The sequence below is a fragment of the Canis lupus genome, chromosome 8, assembly GCF_048164855.1.
Source record: "Canis lupus baileyi chromosome 8, mCanLup2.hap1, whole genome shotgun sequence".
Classification (NCBI taxonomy): Eukaryota; Metazoa; Chordata; class Mammalia; order Carnivora; family Canidae; genus Canis; species Canis lupus.
The window spans coordinates 75,357,336-75,374,540 of NC_132845.1; the positions used below are offsets into that span (position 1 = coordinate 75,357,336).

General features: G+C 42.3%; 1 protein-coding gene across 3 annotated transcripts in view; it reads left to right on the forward strand.

The window, feature by feature from the left end:
• GALNT17 (polypeptide N-acetylgalactosaminyltransferase 17) overlaps positions 1-17,205 on the forward strand; it is a 438,022-nt gene that overhangs the window by 150,350 nt on the left and 270,467 nt on the right. For 2 of the 3 annotated variants that reach the window (XM_072837560.1, XM_072837561.1), the window contains exon 2: positions 960-1,143. In XM_072837560.1, the coding sequence (XP_072693661.1) occupies positions 960-1,143 (184 nt within the window). Of the gene's footprint in view, positions 1-959; positions 1,144-1,751; positions 1,847-17,205 lie in introns of those variants that run through there. The other variant, XM_072837562.1, reaches the window with a different exon arrangement.

The following is a 17,205-nucleotide window of genomic DNA, read 5'->3' on the forward strand; positions in this document are numbered from 1 at the left end:
AGGGCACTGTTCACATCTCTGCTCCGTGTTCTTCCTGCCAGGAGCAGCAATGGGACTTGTGTGGATATTAAGTGTGTGTGTGTGTGTGTGTGTGTGCATGTGTATGTGTATACACACATGTCTGAGTGTGTACTGAGTAGCTTAAGCATTTGAAATGGCAAAAGGGAATGAGAACCCTTAACAACAAAAGTTTTCTAGCCAAGAAGTAAAACTTCCCATAACTCTTGGATTTCAAAATTGCCCATCAAGCTGTTTATCGTATAATGGAACAGTAGGTATAAAGCTGCCACCTTGCTGGGAACTCCCAATTGCTCAGGGAGGCTTGCTACAGAGGCCTCCTACTCTGCTTGGCATGGTTATCACCCTTATGGTTTTTTTTCCCCTCTATGATTTATTCTTAAGCATATTGTATTTCCTTTTGCCGTTTAGATGAAATTTAAGTAAAACCATTAGGTAAAGAATGGTGTCAGGTTGTTACTTTAAACTTGTGATAAAATCCATCTGTATGTCATTCTCTGTTCAAATGAAGTAAAGACACCTGTGGTTTGGCAGTTCCAGGTACCGGCTGTCCTTCTTGTGTGTTGTGTGCGGAGCTCGTGGAAGTGTCCCGTGGAGAAAGGAATGTAGGCACTCTGATGGCTCCACTTTTGTCCCATCCTGTGTGACCTTCTTGGTCTGCATTTCTTCCAGTTTCAGTAATCTCTCCTGTTTGTAAATCCCTGCCCACTGAGTTCCCCCAGAGGAGGAAGAGGCTCCTTACTGGGAATTAGACTTAATCTCGGTGACCCTGACCTTATGTAGGATGAATGGGTTCAGGGCCTATACCTGGAATGACAGATTGAGGACCCAATTACCTGTGACAGGTAATGTTAGAATTTCCGCTGAAGCTGTATCTGAGCTTGAGTGCCATATCCTGATGTGGTGGTTTTCAAATTATTCTTTTTCCTTCCTTTTTCTAGGCTTATCCAAATCCCTTGGGCTCATCGAAGGTTATGGTGGGCGGGGCAAAGGGGGCCTTCCTGCTACCCTGTCCCCGGCTGAAGAGGAGAAAGCCAAGGGCCCCCATGAGAAGTATGGCTACAATTCCTACCTCAGTGAAAAAATTTCACTGGATCGTTCCATTCCGGATTATCGTCCTACCAAGTAAGTTCTAATTGAGTCATTCAGAGTGGCTTGCTGTCATGTGATGGGTGCAGCCCCGAGTCTGTGACATGTTCTCATGTATCTTGTCACTAGCACAGGGGCTTCTGTCTCAGTCTCCTTCACGGTCAACAAACCTAGTACCAGGGATTATGAAATATGATCTAAGTATTGTATTTATTGCCAAAAAAGTAATTCAGAAACGCATGGGAAAGTTCTCTATATAAAAAGTTTTAAGTAAAAAATAAAAAGCCCATGATCTCATTACTGAGAGACAGCAGTCAGTTAAATCTCAGCATCTTGTGTTTGAGTTGATTTTCTATAGAGTATGAGCATGCACCCCGATGCATTGTTTGTATCCTCTTTTCATTTAATATTATTTCATGAACACTTTCTGATGTCATTAATTATGATTGATGATGATTGTCATTATGACCATTTTGATCATTATTTCCGTTGTTGGAAATTTAGGTTATTGTTGGTTTGTCATCATTATAAATAACAATTTGATGAATATCTTCCCACTCACATCCTCGTATGTAGTGATTTGGTATTTACTTTCTCAACCCACACTTCTAAAAGTATAAGCCTTATACCACGTCATAGGGATACTTCTGGAAGCTCTAGACACATGTTGGGATACTGTCCTCCAGAACGTTTATGGCAATCCACACTCAGTTTCAGAAATGCTCTGCCAAGCTGATGGGTGAGAAAGGGCATTCTGTGATTGTTTCAACTTTCCCTGTTTTGTTTCAGCCTTTCCTTTTAACCAATTGTGTTTGTGTCTTGGTTGTCTCATGAAACGTCTTTGTTCTATGAGCTCAGATTTAAGAATTATTATTTTTTTCTACTTGGGAAGTAGAGAAGAGGGATGGGTCATGGAATTAAGATGCTAGAAGAAAGCGTGTTTCTAGGCAAGTATCCACGTTGGCTTAACAGATTCTTTGTTTTGTGTTAGATTTGTAGTGTCTCTTTTTTTCCCCATTTAGACTGTGCCCTTGCTTAGAAGAGATTATTTCTTTTTCAAATGGATTTTGTATAAATCAGTTAAGTATCCTGGTTACTGAGAAAAATAGATTCAAGATAAAGAAAATTATCTTAAATGGATTTAAAATTGCAGCATTAGCCGAGAAACCTGTTAAGTCTCTCTCTGCCTAATAAACATATATTCATTTTGAATCGCTCAGAAAACATACATCACCCCTGTTGGAAGCTATTTTGTGTTCTTGGACTTTTGCTCTCAAACACATCTGGCTGTTTTCGTTTCCTGGTGCTCTCTGATTAGCCTTTCATATTTGGACGTTGGCAAATAAACAGAGCCTTTTTTTTCTTTTTTCTTTTGGCCTTCCTTTGAGAATGAAAATGTTTCTAACATGGAGCTTACTGGAAGTGGGTCAGTTGAACACATATCAGTGAGCACCTATTAAGATGCCAGATGGCTTTTCACACACTAGAGGCAGAACATTGGAGAAGACACAGTCCTTGCCTACTTACTTGTTATCCAGGGAGAGAGGCAGACTTATAGTCAGATTGATTCAACACAGTGGTCTATGTGGTGTGTGTCAAGCCAGAGATATATACAGGCTGTGCGGGGAGGATCTGGAAGGTTTCCTGCTGGAGATGATGCCTGAAGCTGATCTTTACGTGTCACCATGGGTTGGGAAATGGACAAAAGAAAAAGAAAAGAAATGGACCAGATGGGGGAACAGCAAGAGCAGAGTTGGGAGCAAACAAAAGCATGGTGTGCTGAGAGGGGTGGGGAGCTATGGCTCCCAGTGCTCTGTACATTAGCATGGTTTCTTCAACAGACCCCTTGTATCTGACCCCTCTTGGAACTTCAGTAAGATGACAGGAAAGAGCTGGAGAGGATGGTGATCTACAACGGACAACTGAACAGGTTAGGGAATGATAGCAGGGAAGAAACACCCACAGAATTTGGGCAGATGGAAAGAGAGGGGATGAATGAATGGTACTGATGACAGAGTGGGTGAAGCTAGGACCCAACCTCCTGCATGTGGTGGGCAGTGGTGGGAAGAGCTGAAGAATGCAGGCAGCCTCATCACACCTCAGAACCTCAGGGACCTGGGCATTGGAGGTTCTGGCTATTTCCAATGGCTGGGAAGTGGATTTGAAAGGAAGCATTGCAGATGCTTTCTTTCTCTAGAAGCGCACAGCCAGGGGCTACCCTTCCCTACCTGGCAGAGTTTGGGAGAGACACTCTCAGGAAAAGGTGAACTCTGGGCTAGAGCTCATAAGATGTAGCCTAGGACAGAGGGTAAGGCTCCGTGCCATCTGGGGCACCCTCACCATCATTACCCCCCAGGCTTTCACACCCCTATAATCAGCATGTGGAAGGGATCTCTTCTGAAGAAACCAGCCTCAGAAAAAGCCAATAGATGTGATCATTGGCTTCCTCCCCAAATGACTGAGTTCTGCTCACTCTTAGTAAGGCAAGCTTGTTGTAAAGCTCCATTTGTCTCCACGTACCTGTCTCCCTCTGAAATAAGACAGAAGAGCCAGGATCCCTGGACATCTCAAAGTGTCTCAGTTACAAAAGACCTTAACAACAGCAGCAACAATAGAAAAGGTACATAGGGGAGGAGGAGACTGTGAACTTTATTATTTTTTTTTTTTAATTATTTTTTTTTATTGGTGTTCAATTTACTAACATACAGAATAACACCCAGTGCCCGTCACCCATTCACTCCCACCCCCCGCCCTCCTCCCCTTCTACCACCCCTAGTTCGTTTCCCAGAGTTAGCAGTCTTTACGTTCTGTCTCCCTTTCTGATATTTCCCACACATTTCTTCTCCCTTCCCTTATTTTCCCTTTCACTATTATTTATATTCCCCAAATGAATGAGAACATATAATGTTTGTCCTTCTCCGACTGACTTACTTCACTCAGCATAATACCCTCCAGTTCCATCCACGTTGAAGCAAATGGTGGGTATTTGTCATTTCTAATAGCTGAGTAATATTCCATTGTATACATAAACCACATCTTCTTTATCCATTCATCTTTCGTTGGACACCGAGGCTCCTTCCACAGTTTGGCTATAGTGGCCATTGCTGCTAGAAACATCGGGGTGCAGGTGTCCCGGCGTTTCATTGCATTTGTATCTTTGGGGTAAATCCCCAACAGTGCAATTGCTGGGTCGTAGGGCAGGTCTATTTTTAACTGTTTGAGGAACCTCCACACAGTTTTCCAGAGTGGCTGCACCAGTTCACATTCCCACCAACAGTGTAAGAGGGTTCCCTTTTCTCCGCATCCTCTCCAACATTTGTTGTTTCCTGCCTTGTTAATTTTCCCCATTCTCACTGGTGTGAGGTGGTATCTCATTGTGGTTTTGATTTGTATTTCCCTGATGGCAAGTGATGCAGAGCATTTTCTCATATGCATGTTGGCCATGTCTATGTCTTCCTCTGTGAGATTTCTGTTCATGTCTTTTGCCCATTTCATGATTGGATTGTTTGTTTCTTTGGTGTTGAGTTTAATAAGTTCTTTATAGATCTTGGAAACTAGCCCTTTATCTGATATGTCATTTGCAAATATCTTCTCCCATTCTGTAGGTTGTCTTTGAGTTTTGTTGACTGTATCCTTTGCTGTGCAAAAGCTTCTTATCTTGATGAAGTCCCAATAGTTCATTTTTGCTTTTGTTTCTTTTGCCTTTGTGGATGTATCTTGCAAGAAGTTACTATGGCCGAGTTCAAAAAGGGTGTTGCCTGTGTTCTTCTCTAGGATTTTGATGGAATCTTGTCTCACATTTAGATCTTTCATCCATTTTGAGTTTATCTTTGTGTATGGTGAAAGAGAGTGGTCTAGTTTCATTCTTCTGCATGTGGATGTCCAATTTTCCTAGCACCATTTATTGAAGAGACTGTCTTTCTTCCAATGGATAGTCTTTCCTCCTTTATCGAATATTAGTTGCCCATAAAGTTCAGGGTCCACTTCTGGATTCTCTATTCTGTTCCACTGATCTATGTGTCTGTTTTTGTGCCAGTACCACACTGTCTTGATGACCACAGCTTTGTAGTACAACCTGAAATCTGGCATTGTGATGCCCCCAGATATGGTTTTCTTTTTTAAAATTCCCCTGGCTATTCGGGGTCTTTTCTGATTCCACACAAATCTTAAAATAATTTGTTCTAACTCTCTGAAGAAAGTCCATGGTATTTTGATAGGGATTGCATTAAACGTGTATATTGCCCTGGGTAACATTGACATTTTCACAATATTAATTCTGCCAATCCATGAGCATGGAATATTTTTCCATCTCTTTGTGTCTTCCTCAATTTCTTTCAGAAGTGTTCTATAGTTTTGAGGGTATAGATCCTTTACATCTTTGGTGAGGTTTATTCCTAGGTATCTTATGCTTTTGGGTGCAATTGTAAATGGGATTGACTCCTTAATTTCTCTTTCTTCAGTCTCATTGTTAGTGTATAGAAATGCCACTGACTTCTGGGCATTGATTTTGTATCCTGCCACGCTACCGAATTGCTGTATGAGTTCTAGCAATCTTGGGGTGGAGACTTTTGGGTTTTCTATGTAGAGTATCATGTCATCGGCGAAGAGAGAGAGTTTGACTTCTTCTTTGCCAATTTGAATGCCTTTAATGTCTTTTTGTTGTCTGATTGCTGAGGCTAGGACTTCCAGTACTATGTTGAATAGCAGTGGGGAGAGTGGACATCCCTGTCTTGTTCCTGATCTTAGGGGAAAGGCTCCCAGTGCTTCCCCATTAAGAATGATATTTGCTGTGGGCTTTTCATAGATGGCTTTTAAGATGTCGAGGAATGTTCCCTCTATCCCTACACTCTGAAGAGTTTTAATCAGGAATGGATGCTGTATTTTGTCAAATGCTTTCTCTGCATCCAATGAGAGGATCATATGGTTCTTGGTTTTTCTCTTGCTGATATGATGAATCACATTGATTGTTTTACGGGTGTTGAACCAGCCTTGTGTCCCAGGGATAAATCCTACTTGGTCATGGTGAATAATTTTCTTAATGTACTGTTGGATCCTATTGGCCAGTATCTTGTTGAGAATTTTTGCATCCATGTTCATCAGGGATATTGGTCTGTAATTCTCCTTTTTGGCGGGGTCTTTGTCTGGCTTTGGAATTAAGGTGATGCTGGCTTCATAGAACGAATTTGGAAGTACTCCATCTCTTTCTATCTTTCCAAACAGCTTTAGGAGAATAGGTATGATTTCTTCTTTAAACGTTTGATAAAATTCTCCTGGAAAGCCATCTGGCCCTGGACTCTTGTGTCTTGGGAGGTTTTTGATGACTGCTTCAATTTCCTCCCTGGTTATTGGCCTGTTCAGGTTTTCTATTTCTTCCTGTTCCAGTTTTGGTAGTTTGTGGCTTTCCAGGAATGCGTCCATTTCTTCTAGATTGCCTAATTTATTGGCGTATAGCTGTTCATAATATGTTTTTAAAATCGTTTGTATTTCCTTGGTGTTGGTAGTGATCTCTCCTTTCTCATTCATGATTTTATTAATTTGAGTCTTCTCTCTCTTCTTTTTAATAAGGCTGGCTAATGGTTTATCTATCTTATTAATTCTTTCAAAGAACCAACTCCTGGTTCTGTTGATCTGTTCCACAGTTCTTCTGGTCTCGATTTCGTTGAGTTCTGCTCGAATCTTTATTAATTCCCTTCTTCTCTTGGGTGTAGGATCTATTTGCTGTTTTTTCTCTAGCTCCTTTATGTGTAAGGTTAGCTTTTGTATTTGAGTTCTTTCCAGTTTTTGAATGGATGCTTGTATTGCGATGTATTTCCCCCTTAGGACTGCTTTTGCTGCATCCCAAAGATTTTGAACGGTTGTATCTTCATTCTCATTAGTTTCCATGAATCTTTTTAATTCTTCCTTAATTTCCTGGTTGACCCTTTTATCTTTTAGCAGGATGGTCCTTAACCTCCATGTGTTTGAGGTCCTTCCAAACTTCTTGTTGTGATTTAGTTCTAATTTCAAGGCATTATGGTCCGAGAATATGCAGGGGACAATCCCAATCTTTTGGTATCGGTTCAGACCCGATTTGTGACCCAATATGTGGTCTATTCTGGAGAAAGTTCCATGTGCGCTTGAGAAGAATGTGTATTCAGTTGAGTTTGGATGTAAAGTTCTGTAGATATCTGTGAAATCCATCTGGTCCAGTGTATCATTTAAAGCTCTCGTTTCTTTGGAGATGTTTTGCTTAGAAGACCTATCGAGTATAGAAAGAGCTAGATTGAAGTCACCAAGTATAAGTGTATTATTATCTAAGTATTTCTTCACTTTGGTTAATAATTGATTGATATATTTGGCAGCTCCCACATTCGGAGCATATATATTGAGGATTGTTAAGTCCTCTTGTTGAATAGATCCTTTAAGTATGATATAGTGTCCCTCTTCATCTCTCACTACAGTCTTTGGGGTAAATTTTAGTTTATCTGATATAAGGATGGCTACCCCTGCTTTCTTTTGAGGACCATTCGAATGGTAAATGGTTCTCCAACCTTTTATTTTCAGGCTGTAGGTGTCCTTCTGTCTAAAATGAGTCTCTTGTAGACAGCAAATAGATGGGTCCTGCTTTTTTATCCAGTCTGAAACCCTGCGCCTTTTGATGGGGTCATTAAGCCCGTTCACATTCAGAGTTACTATTGAGAGATATGAGTTTAGTGTCATCATGATATCTATTCAGTCTTTGTTTTTGTGGACTGTTCCACTGAACTTCTTCTTAAAGGGGAATTTTAAGAGGCCCCCTTAAAATTTCTTGCAGAGCTGGTTTGGAGGTCACATATTCTTTTAGTTGCTGCCTGTCTTGGAAGCTCTTTATCTCTCCTTCCATTTTGAATGAGAGCCTTGCTGGATAAAGTATTCTTGGTTGCATGTTCTTCTCATTTAGGACCCTGAATATATCCTGCCAGCCCTTTCTGGCCTGCCAGGTCTCTGTGGAGAGGTCTGCTGTTACCCTAATACTCCTCCCCATAAAAGTCAGGGATTTCTTGTCTCTTGCTGCTTTAAGGATCTTCTCCTTATCTTTGGAATTTGCAAGCTTCACAATTAAATGTCGAGGTGTTGAACGGTTTTTATTGATTTTAGGGGGGGATCTCTCTATTTCCTGGATCTGAATGCCTGTTTCCCTTCCCAGATTAGGAAAGTTTTCAGCTAGAATTTGTTCAAATACATATTCTGGCCCTCTGTCCCTTTCGGCGCCCTCGGGAACCCCAATTAAACGTAGGTTTTTCTTCCTCAGGCTGTCGTTTATTTCCCTTAATCTATCTTCATGGTCTTTTAATTGTTTGTCTCTTTTTTCCTCAGTTTCCCTCTTTGCTATCAACTTGTCTTCTAGGTCACTCACTCGTTCTTCCACCTCGTTAACCCTCGTCGTTAGGACTTCTAGTTTGGATTGCATCTCATTCAATTGATTTTTAATTTCTGCCTGATTAGCTCTAAATTCTGCAGTCATGAAGTCTCTTGAGTCCTTTATACTTTTTTCTAGAGCCACCAGTAGCTGTATAATAGTGCTTCTGAATTGGCTTTCTGACATTGAATTGTAATCCAGATTTTGTAACTCTGTGGGAGAGAGGACTGTTTCTGATTCTTTCTTTTGAGGTGAGGTTTTCCTTCTAGTCATTTTGCTCAGTGCAGAGTGGCCAAAAGCAAGTTGTATTGGGAAAAAGAGAAAAAGAGAGGAGAGAAAGAAGGAAAGAAAAGAGAAAGAGAAAAAAAAAAGGGAAGAAAAAGAAAAAAAAAACGAAAAAAAAAAAAAAAAAGAAGAAAAAGAGAAAGAAAAAGAAAGGAGAAAAAAAGGGGGTGGGGGAAGGAAACAAATCAAAAAGCAAAACAAAATAAAAACAAAAACAAAAACAAAAACAAACAAACAAAAAAAGAACCACCGGGGAGTATCTTCTGGTTCTGTGTTCTTTAAGTCCCTTGGCTTCTCCTGGAAGTTGTCAGTCTAGCTGGTGTTCTGGGGGAGGGGCCTGTTGTGCTGATTTTCAGGTGTTAGCAGTTGGGGGAGCTGCTGTGCCCCTGCCTGGTGCAGGGCTCGGTGGGGGTTGTTTACCCCGTGAGGCCGCAGGAGGAACAGCCCCAGTGGCGGGGCAGCTCTGGAAACCTGGATTCAGCTCCGGCAGGAACTCCGTCTGCAGGGCCTGGAGGCTCCGGGGCGGGGCCGCTGATCTGCTCAGCTGGGGCAGGAGCGTCCTCGCTGTCCTGGGCCCTCCCGGCCTCTGCCTGTCCCGGGGCAGGCGGGATCCTGGGCTGTGTCCCGGCGCCCTGTGCTCCGGAGCCTGCGCTGGTGGATTCGCGCTCCCGGGCCGCGCAGCCCCCTCCGCGGAGCCGCCGCCCAAGTCCCTCCGAGCTGCTCCTGGAACCGCGCAGCCCCCTCCGCACGGAGCCTCTTCCTCTGCCCGAGCCCCTCCGAGCTGCTCCCGGGGCCGCGCAGCCCCCTCCGCGGAGCCGCCGCCCGAGCCCCTCCGAGCTGCTCCGGGTCCCGCCGTGCGCGCTGCAGCCCTTAGGGAGCTCGGCGCACTCTCCTGGGCGCGCAGTTGCTGTTAGTGTCCCCGGGAACCCGAGGACATCCCCGCCCTCCTGGGTCCTGCTCCAACTCCCTGCGAGCCCCTTTCCGCCGGGAAGGTCGGTGCAGCTCCTGCTCCTCCGGGACGGGGCTCTCCTGTCCTGGGGACACTCGCCCCGGCCTCAGCCCGGCTCCTCGCGGGGCCCCTCCCCCTTGGAGGCCTTTGTTTCTTTACTTCTTTTTCCCCGTCTTCCTACCTTGTTAGAAGCGCGAACTCTTCTCACTGTAGCATTCCAGCTGGTCTCTCTTTAAATCTCAGGCCGAATTCATAGATTTTCAGGATAATTTGAAGGTTTTCTAGGTAGTTTGGTGGAGACAGGTGATTTGGAGACCCTACTCTTCCGCCATCTTGCTCCTCCCCCCGAGACTGTGAACTTTAAAACTATAATTAGTGAGTTAGGTTATGGAATGTCTTATTTTATTCACCAAATAAGAACCAAGTAAGTTAGAGAGGGAGACAAACCATGAGAGACTCCTAACTCTGGGAAACAAACTAAGGGTTACAGGAGAGGAGGTGGGCGTGGGCTTGGGGGAACTGGGTGATGGGCACTGAGGAGGGCACTTGATGGGATGAGCACTGGACATTATACTATATGTTGGCAAGTTGAATTTAAATAAAAATAAAGTAATAAAGTAAAGTAAAAATAAAGTAAAAAAGAAGTCTTGCAAGTTAAAAATAAGATAGGAATACATTAATAAAAGAGTGGAAGATAGCATTGAGAAGAACTGACAGATGGAAAAAAATGAAAAATAGGACAAAAAATAAAGCAGGAGGTCAGTCCAGCAGATTCAACATTAACTAATAAGAATATCAGAAAGAGAACAGAGAAAATGGGAAGAAGAAAATTGACAGACCAGTGATGGAGCACAATTTCCCAGGCCCGTAGGACATGAGCTTTCAGATTAGGAGGTCCTCCCCTGGGTCTACAGAATGAATGAAAAGAGAAATTAAACCCACATGAAATGTGAATCTTTTTGTGCAACTCCTCAGAGCACACTACTGTTTTCCAGCTGAGATGCCGCCTGATTTGTGAATCATTTCATAAAGGCAGTTAGGTCTTCAGATTTTACTGATTTATTTATTTTTTAAAGATAAAGACAGAGAGTCAGTGTGTGAGTGGAGAGAGGAACAGAGGAAGAGAGAGAGAGCATCTCAAGCAGATTCCCCACTGAGCACAGAGCCCAACACAGGGTTGGATCTCAGGATCCCGAGATTGTGACCTGAGCTGAAATCAAGAGACAGACACTGAACCAGCTGAGCCACCCAGGCACCACTGATCCTCAAAATTAAAAAAAAAAAGTCAATATAAAAATTCAGAATCAGTAAATACATTTAAGCAGGGCCTCCACGTGCACCTCTCCTGCATCTGTTTTCAGGAAGCTACTCAAGGATGTGCTCCAGTAAAACAAGGGGGTAAAGTAAGAAAGAGAATAATAGTATTGAAGAAACAGGGGACCCAAACAGGAGAGTACAAAAGGCAGATCCCAAAAAGCCAATAAAGGGATGTTCCAGGGTCACATTTCAGGGTGACAGCTATGTAGCCGGCCAGGAGAACCACCATTCCACACTGGAACAGGGGGATAGAGGGCTTTGGAGGAGGGCAAAGGAGGCCAGGGGATAGAATTATTTTATTACCTAGTGTTTTTGACTACATTAAGAATTATTATTATTATTATTATTATTATTATTATTGACACATAATTGACACACTACCTTATATTAGTTTCAAGTGTGCAACATAATGATTCGATGTTTGTATATACTGTTGAGTAATCACCATAAGTCTAGTTAATGTCTGTCAGTACACATAGTTGCAGGTTGTTTTTTCTCATAATGAGAACTTCTGAAATCTACTATCTTAGTAACTCTCATATGGGTGATACAGTATTTTTAACTATAGTCATCATGCTGTATTTGACAGCCCCAGGACTTACTTATTTTATATAACTGGAAGTTTCTTCCTTTTGACCCCTTTCACCCGTTTGGCCTCCTCCCAACCCCACCTGCCTCTGGCAACTACCAATCTGTTCTCAGTAGCATTGAACTTATTTTGTTTGTTTTTAGCTTCCACATATAAGTGAAGTCATACAGTATTTGTCTTTCTCTGTTTGACTTATTTTGCTTATCCTAATGCCCTCAGGTTCCATCCACATTGTCACAAATGGCAGGATTTCATTTTTTTAAATAGTGGAATAGTAGCCATTATGTGTGTGTGTGTGTGTGTGTGTGTGTGATATTTTCTTTATTCACTCATCCAGTGATGGACACTTAGATTGTTTCCATTTCTTGGGTTTTGTGAATAATACTGCAATGAGCATGGGGGTGCATATATCTTTTTGAATTAGTACTTTAATTTTTTTTGGATAAATACCCCAAAATGGGATTGCTGGATCATATGGTAGTTCTATTTTTTACTTTTTTGAGGAATTTTCATACTGTCTTCAACAGTGGCTGCACCAATTTGCATTCCCCACCAACAGTGCACAAAGATTCCCTTTTCTCCATGTCCTTGCTAACACTTGTTTCTTGTGTTTTTGATATCAGTCAGGTGTGAGATGGTCTCTTGCCATTTTGATTTGCATTTCCTTTGTGATTAGTGATGGGGAGCATCTTTTCATGTACCTTTTGGCCATCTGTATGTCTTCTTTGGAAAGATGTCTGCTTAGATCTTCTGCCCACTTTCTAATTGGATCGTTTGATTTTTTTTTATCAGGTTGTCTGAGTTCTTGATAAATTTTGATATGAATCCCTAATCAGATATATGACTTACAAATATTTTCTTCCATTCAGTAGGTTGCCTTTTTGTGATTTTTTTTTTTTTTTTTTTTTTTGGCTGTGGAGAAGCTTTTTAGTTTGATGTAGTTCCACTTGTTTATTTGTTTTCCCTTGGCTTCGCAAGATTTTTAAAAACCATTCTTTAGGAAAGTTTGGGACTTAAGTTAGTGATAGAAACAGAAAGGGAAAAAGAAGCTTCTGACAAAGCAAAGCAATAGTTAGCCACAAGAAAAATCCAAGAGTTTCTCAAGAAAGGAATTGTAATTTTCTATACTCTGGCTCAACTGGGCACAATAGAGTCACACAAATGTAAATATTGGATATTTACTTACTTGCAAATTATGATATGGCTGTGTTGGAAAAAGGAGGAGGGCAAAATGTGTGTGTGAGGTGTGGGGAGTATAAGACCATTAAATCTTGGGCACCTGGGTTGCTCAGTGGTTGAGCTTCTGCCTTTGGCTCAGGGCGTGATCCCCGGATCCTGGGATTGACTCCGCATCAGGCTCCTCCTAAGGAAGCTACTTCTCCTTGTGCCTGTGTCTCTGCCTCTCTTTGTGTCTCTCATGAATAAATAAAAATCTTAAAAAAAAAAAGACCATTAAATCTTTATCCTTAGAAACAGAAAAACCAGTTGCAAATGTGGCAAATTTAAATGTCAAGAAATAGAGGCATCATCGTGATTTAGGCATGTGGAGATTACAGAAATGAGATGGGAAAGTGCATGTTTTGTTTTCACAACACAAAAGTTTAACTAAGCAATAAGCATAAACCTACACAAAAAAATCAAGGCTGCCCAGGAAAGGTGGAAGTATGGTAGCAGAAAGAGGTGGAGAAGAAAGGAACAGGTGGGTTGGATGACATACATGACCACATTTGCCTTTTTAGATTATCCTGGCAGCTGTCTGGAGGATACATTGGAAGGTGGAATTGGAGATGAATTTGGGAGATTGCCCACAGTCCAGATATGGTAACCAGAGGCACCACTGTAAAGTCTGGGCTCCACCACAAAAGTTACTGAATTAACCTTCATTAATTGCAGATTAACCCTTGCCATTGAAGAGTGACAAAGGATGTGCATGTGGAAGCTACTCTTTGATATTTGAGCCTTGAGGATGTGAAGGGCGGTACCTGTCTGGGGCCAGAGTAGCTTCCTTTCTCCCGTGCAGTCCAAGCCCAAGAGGAAGTATCCCCGATGGATGAGATCCTTTTTTGGGAAGCTCCCCAAAAGCCTTCCCAAGTGTAGAGGATTCAAATCAGTTAGTTTCATCACAATTTTGTCTAGAACCTTATGTTGCTTTAATTCCTACCACGTTATTATCATGCTACTCTTAAGAAAATTGTTTTTCTTATAGACGTGAGTGAATTTTTAGATAGTAGTGGGATTAACCACTTGCTTGTCATATTTCACGAAAATGGATTCCAAAATGTTGTTTTCCGTTTCAATTGTGTGAGGCTTTTTTCTTCCACTGGACAGATAGTTTAAATTTCTATGAATCCCATACTGTCAATCTTGCCAATTTCATTTCTTCACTGCTTTAAAGCTGAGAAAGCTATCGTCCCTCAGAAATACTTATAAATATTCTATTCTGTTCATGTTGCTTTTCCGTGACTCTTGTTTTTTGCTCCTTCATCCATCTAGAGTTTATTTTGGCATATGGTACAAGGTATGTATCTTTTGTTTAAAATGTCTCTCCATTTTTTTTTTCAAAGAAGCTTTTTCCAAAAGAAAAATCTGTAAATAACTCTTTCATTTGGAGATGCTGGATGTGATGCAGTTTATATGTTTTCTATATCTAGGCTTATTTTCTTTTTTTTTTTTTTTTTTTTTAGGCTTATTTTCTAAGCTGTATGCTGTTCCCCTGGTCTCTATTGGTTTTTTTTTCCCTTTCTTTCTTTGTTTTTAAATAAATTATTAAAAAATGATTTTTGAGCGAAGTCTCCAATTGGCCAGGCAGTGTGCTGGCAGCGTGGGGAGGAGCCAGGTGCGCTTGGCCATGTAGGAAATTGGAGCGTGTGGTGAGGGGCAGGTGGCAGAGGAGTTCACCGGGGTCAGGGGGCAGCATGGAGGAAGCCTTGGAGCAGGGATTGCTCCTGCAGGGAGAGGGCAGGGCATTTCAAAGAGAACAGCCTGTGCCGGAGGATGGACAGGTTCTTGGATTTGGGGGTGAGGGGAACAGCACACAAGCTTCTAGCGGGAGCAGACTTTCTAGAGGGAATTATGGAAGGAGAGATCCAAGGGGAAGCAGGTGGCCAGGTTGGGAGGCGCCTCATGCGCCAGCCTGGGTTCCGGAGGGGACTTTCTCATCATCAGTGGACGCCAATGAAGGATTGGGGCAAGATGGTACTATTGGTATGATCCCTTTGCTGACAAAAGAGATAATGATTAACTGTGGGAGGAATGCGTAGGCTAGGCCAGAACAGATGGAGGCTGGCGGCAGGCTGGTTAAACAGATTTAGTCTCTTCTCCATCCACTCAGCGTTTGTTGAGTGCCAACTGAGTGCTAGGCATCGCCTGATGGAGAGGATGTTATTACTCTAATAATAGAGTGAGCATTTTATTATTAATGTACCATTTTTATGGAAATGGCTTCTCTGTAGCAAACCAAGGACTAAGGGTTGGAGTGGACGGGCTAGATTCAAGAAAAACTTTCTGAGACTCAGCCAGATGAGGCGAATAATTGGATATGGATGAAGTGGGTGCAATCAGAAGTTTCTAGCTTGGGAGACAGAGTGAAGTGATTTCATTAACTGGGAGAGTCCTGCAGAGGCCCAGGCTTTGTGTGGAAGATGGCAGTTTTGCTTGTCCAGGTTTCCCCTTAGTTATAATTTTCCTGAGGCAACCACATGAGACGAATCTGTCTGGCTTTATTCATTATGTGACGAGGTGTGTGCGAATGAAGTGGTGACATTTGGTGACACTGGAAGCCAGATAGGGCTTTAGAAACCCCACTCCTAAGATGCCTGGGTGGCTCAGTGATTGAGCGTCTGCCTTCGGCTCAGGTCATGATCCTGGGGTCCTAGGATCAAGTCCTGCTCCGGGCTCCCCGCATCAGGTTCCCTGTATCAGATTCCCTGCAGGAAGCCTGCTTCTCCCTCTGACTGTGTCTCTGCCTCTCTCTTTGTGTCTCTCATGAATAAATGAATAAAATCTTAACAAACAAACAAATAAAACCCACTCCCATCCCTTGCAGAGATATGCCATTCTACATCCTATTGTGGCACATTAATGATCTGCTCACCCGGTGATCTGGTAATATGGGGGTGGCACTGTCCAGCAGCACACAGATCCATCTGTGCTCATTTAAAGCCACCACTGAGATCCTTTTTATGGCTGCCCTCCTCCTCCCAGATCGTGTTGGTAATTTATGGGCAGTTTCTACTGCTGTTATCTTCAATTTCTCCTTTGGCTTCTTGCTTATAAATCCAGACGTCAGGTTTCTTTGGAATTCATTTTGCTTCACTCAGAAAGTCCCCTCTTTGCTTTGTTGCCACAAATTCTAACCTGTTATATTCCAATAACGTCTGCATTGGGCACACACTGCTTGCAACGTCTGTGGACCATCTTCGTGTCATGTCCAGTGGATCAGATCACTGCGCCTTTGGGTATGGAGCTCAGGAGGGATTTCCAGGCTGACTATGGAGATTGGAGAATCATCCAAGTCCAGTGGGTATCTTAGGTTGAGTCCATGTGTGTATGTGAGTTATGGTATTATAATTACCCGATTAAGTTTTCCATCTCCCGTGGAATCTTGATTATTGAATTTGTGACTGGGCTTTTATTTTTTTTCTGAATCATTCTTCTGATGATTGATATCCTGTGTCTCATAGGTTAGTTTTCCAATAGAGCAGAAGTACCTCAAAAAGAAGGTCAAGGAGCATGTGTTAAACTTTGTCTTTCACAGATGTGGGCACAAAGGGCAACTGTCCCATAAATACTTGTTGGTCGACATTGTAAGGCGGTACATGCTTAGGAGTGTCTCTGAATCACTGACCACAATAATTATTCCCTTTTATTGACTGCCTTTTATGTTTTGTCACTGTGCTGCATGTTTTATTGATCTTGTTTAAATTTAACTGCTCTCTGAAGTAACTGCTCCCATCTCTGTTTTATAAATGAGGTGAGGGGGGTTAGGAGACGTTGAGCAACCTGCCTGAGGTCACACAGCTGGTAAGTGCTGGAGCCCGGAAGAGAAATTCTGAGTCTTAGAAACAAGACAGTTTCTTTGGGGAATTGTGTGTGTGTGTGTGCGTGTGTGTCTGTGCATGTGTGTGTGTGTGTGTGTGTGTGTGTGTGTGTGTATACTCACTCCTTTGTTTACTTCTCTTCATCCTTTTTACCCTTTCCTATAACTGAATTCCATCACCAAAGGGGCTCTACTTTGAATTTGATGAACTATTGTCTATTAAGACCTTCTCATAGGTAGAGTGATATAGTTGCAGACTCTTGCGGGATACAGTATTTGTTTGTAAAACTCGGAAAGAGTAAATAGTACAATATTAACAAGTTCAGGAAATGTCTTACCGTCAAATTGATTTCACCCAGAAGCATAACCAAGAGGATGGAACTTCTTCTGCTAGAGCTGGCCCTCACCCACAGTCATGGGAAGTAGGCAGATGGCAGTACCCGTACTTTAATATCTGATCATATCTGTGGGTGAATGTTGATTGCACCTTTGTGGGTTTCTTAGGTCTGAAGAGCATGTCTACGTCACTTAAAAACCTTAAT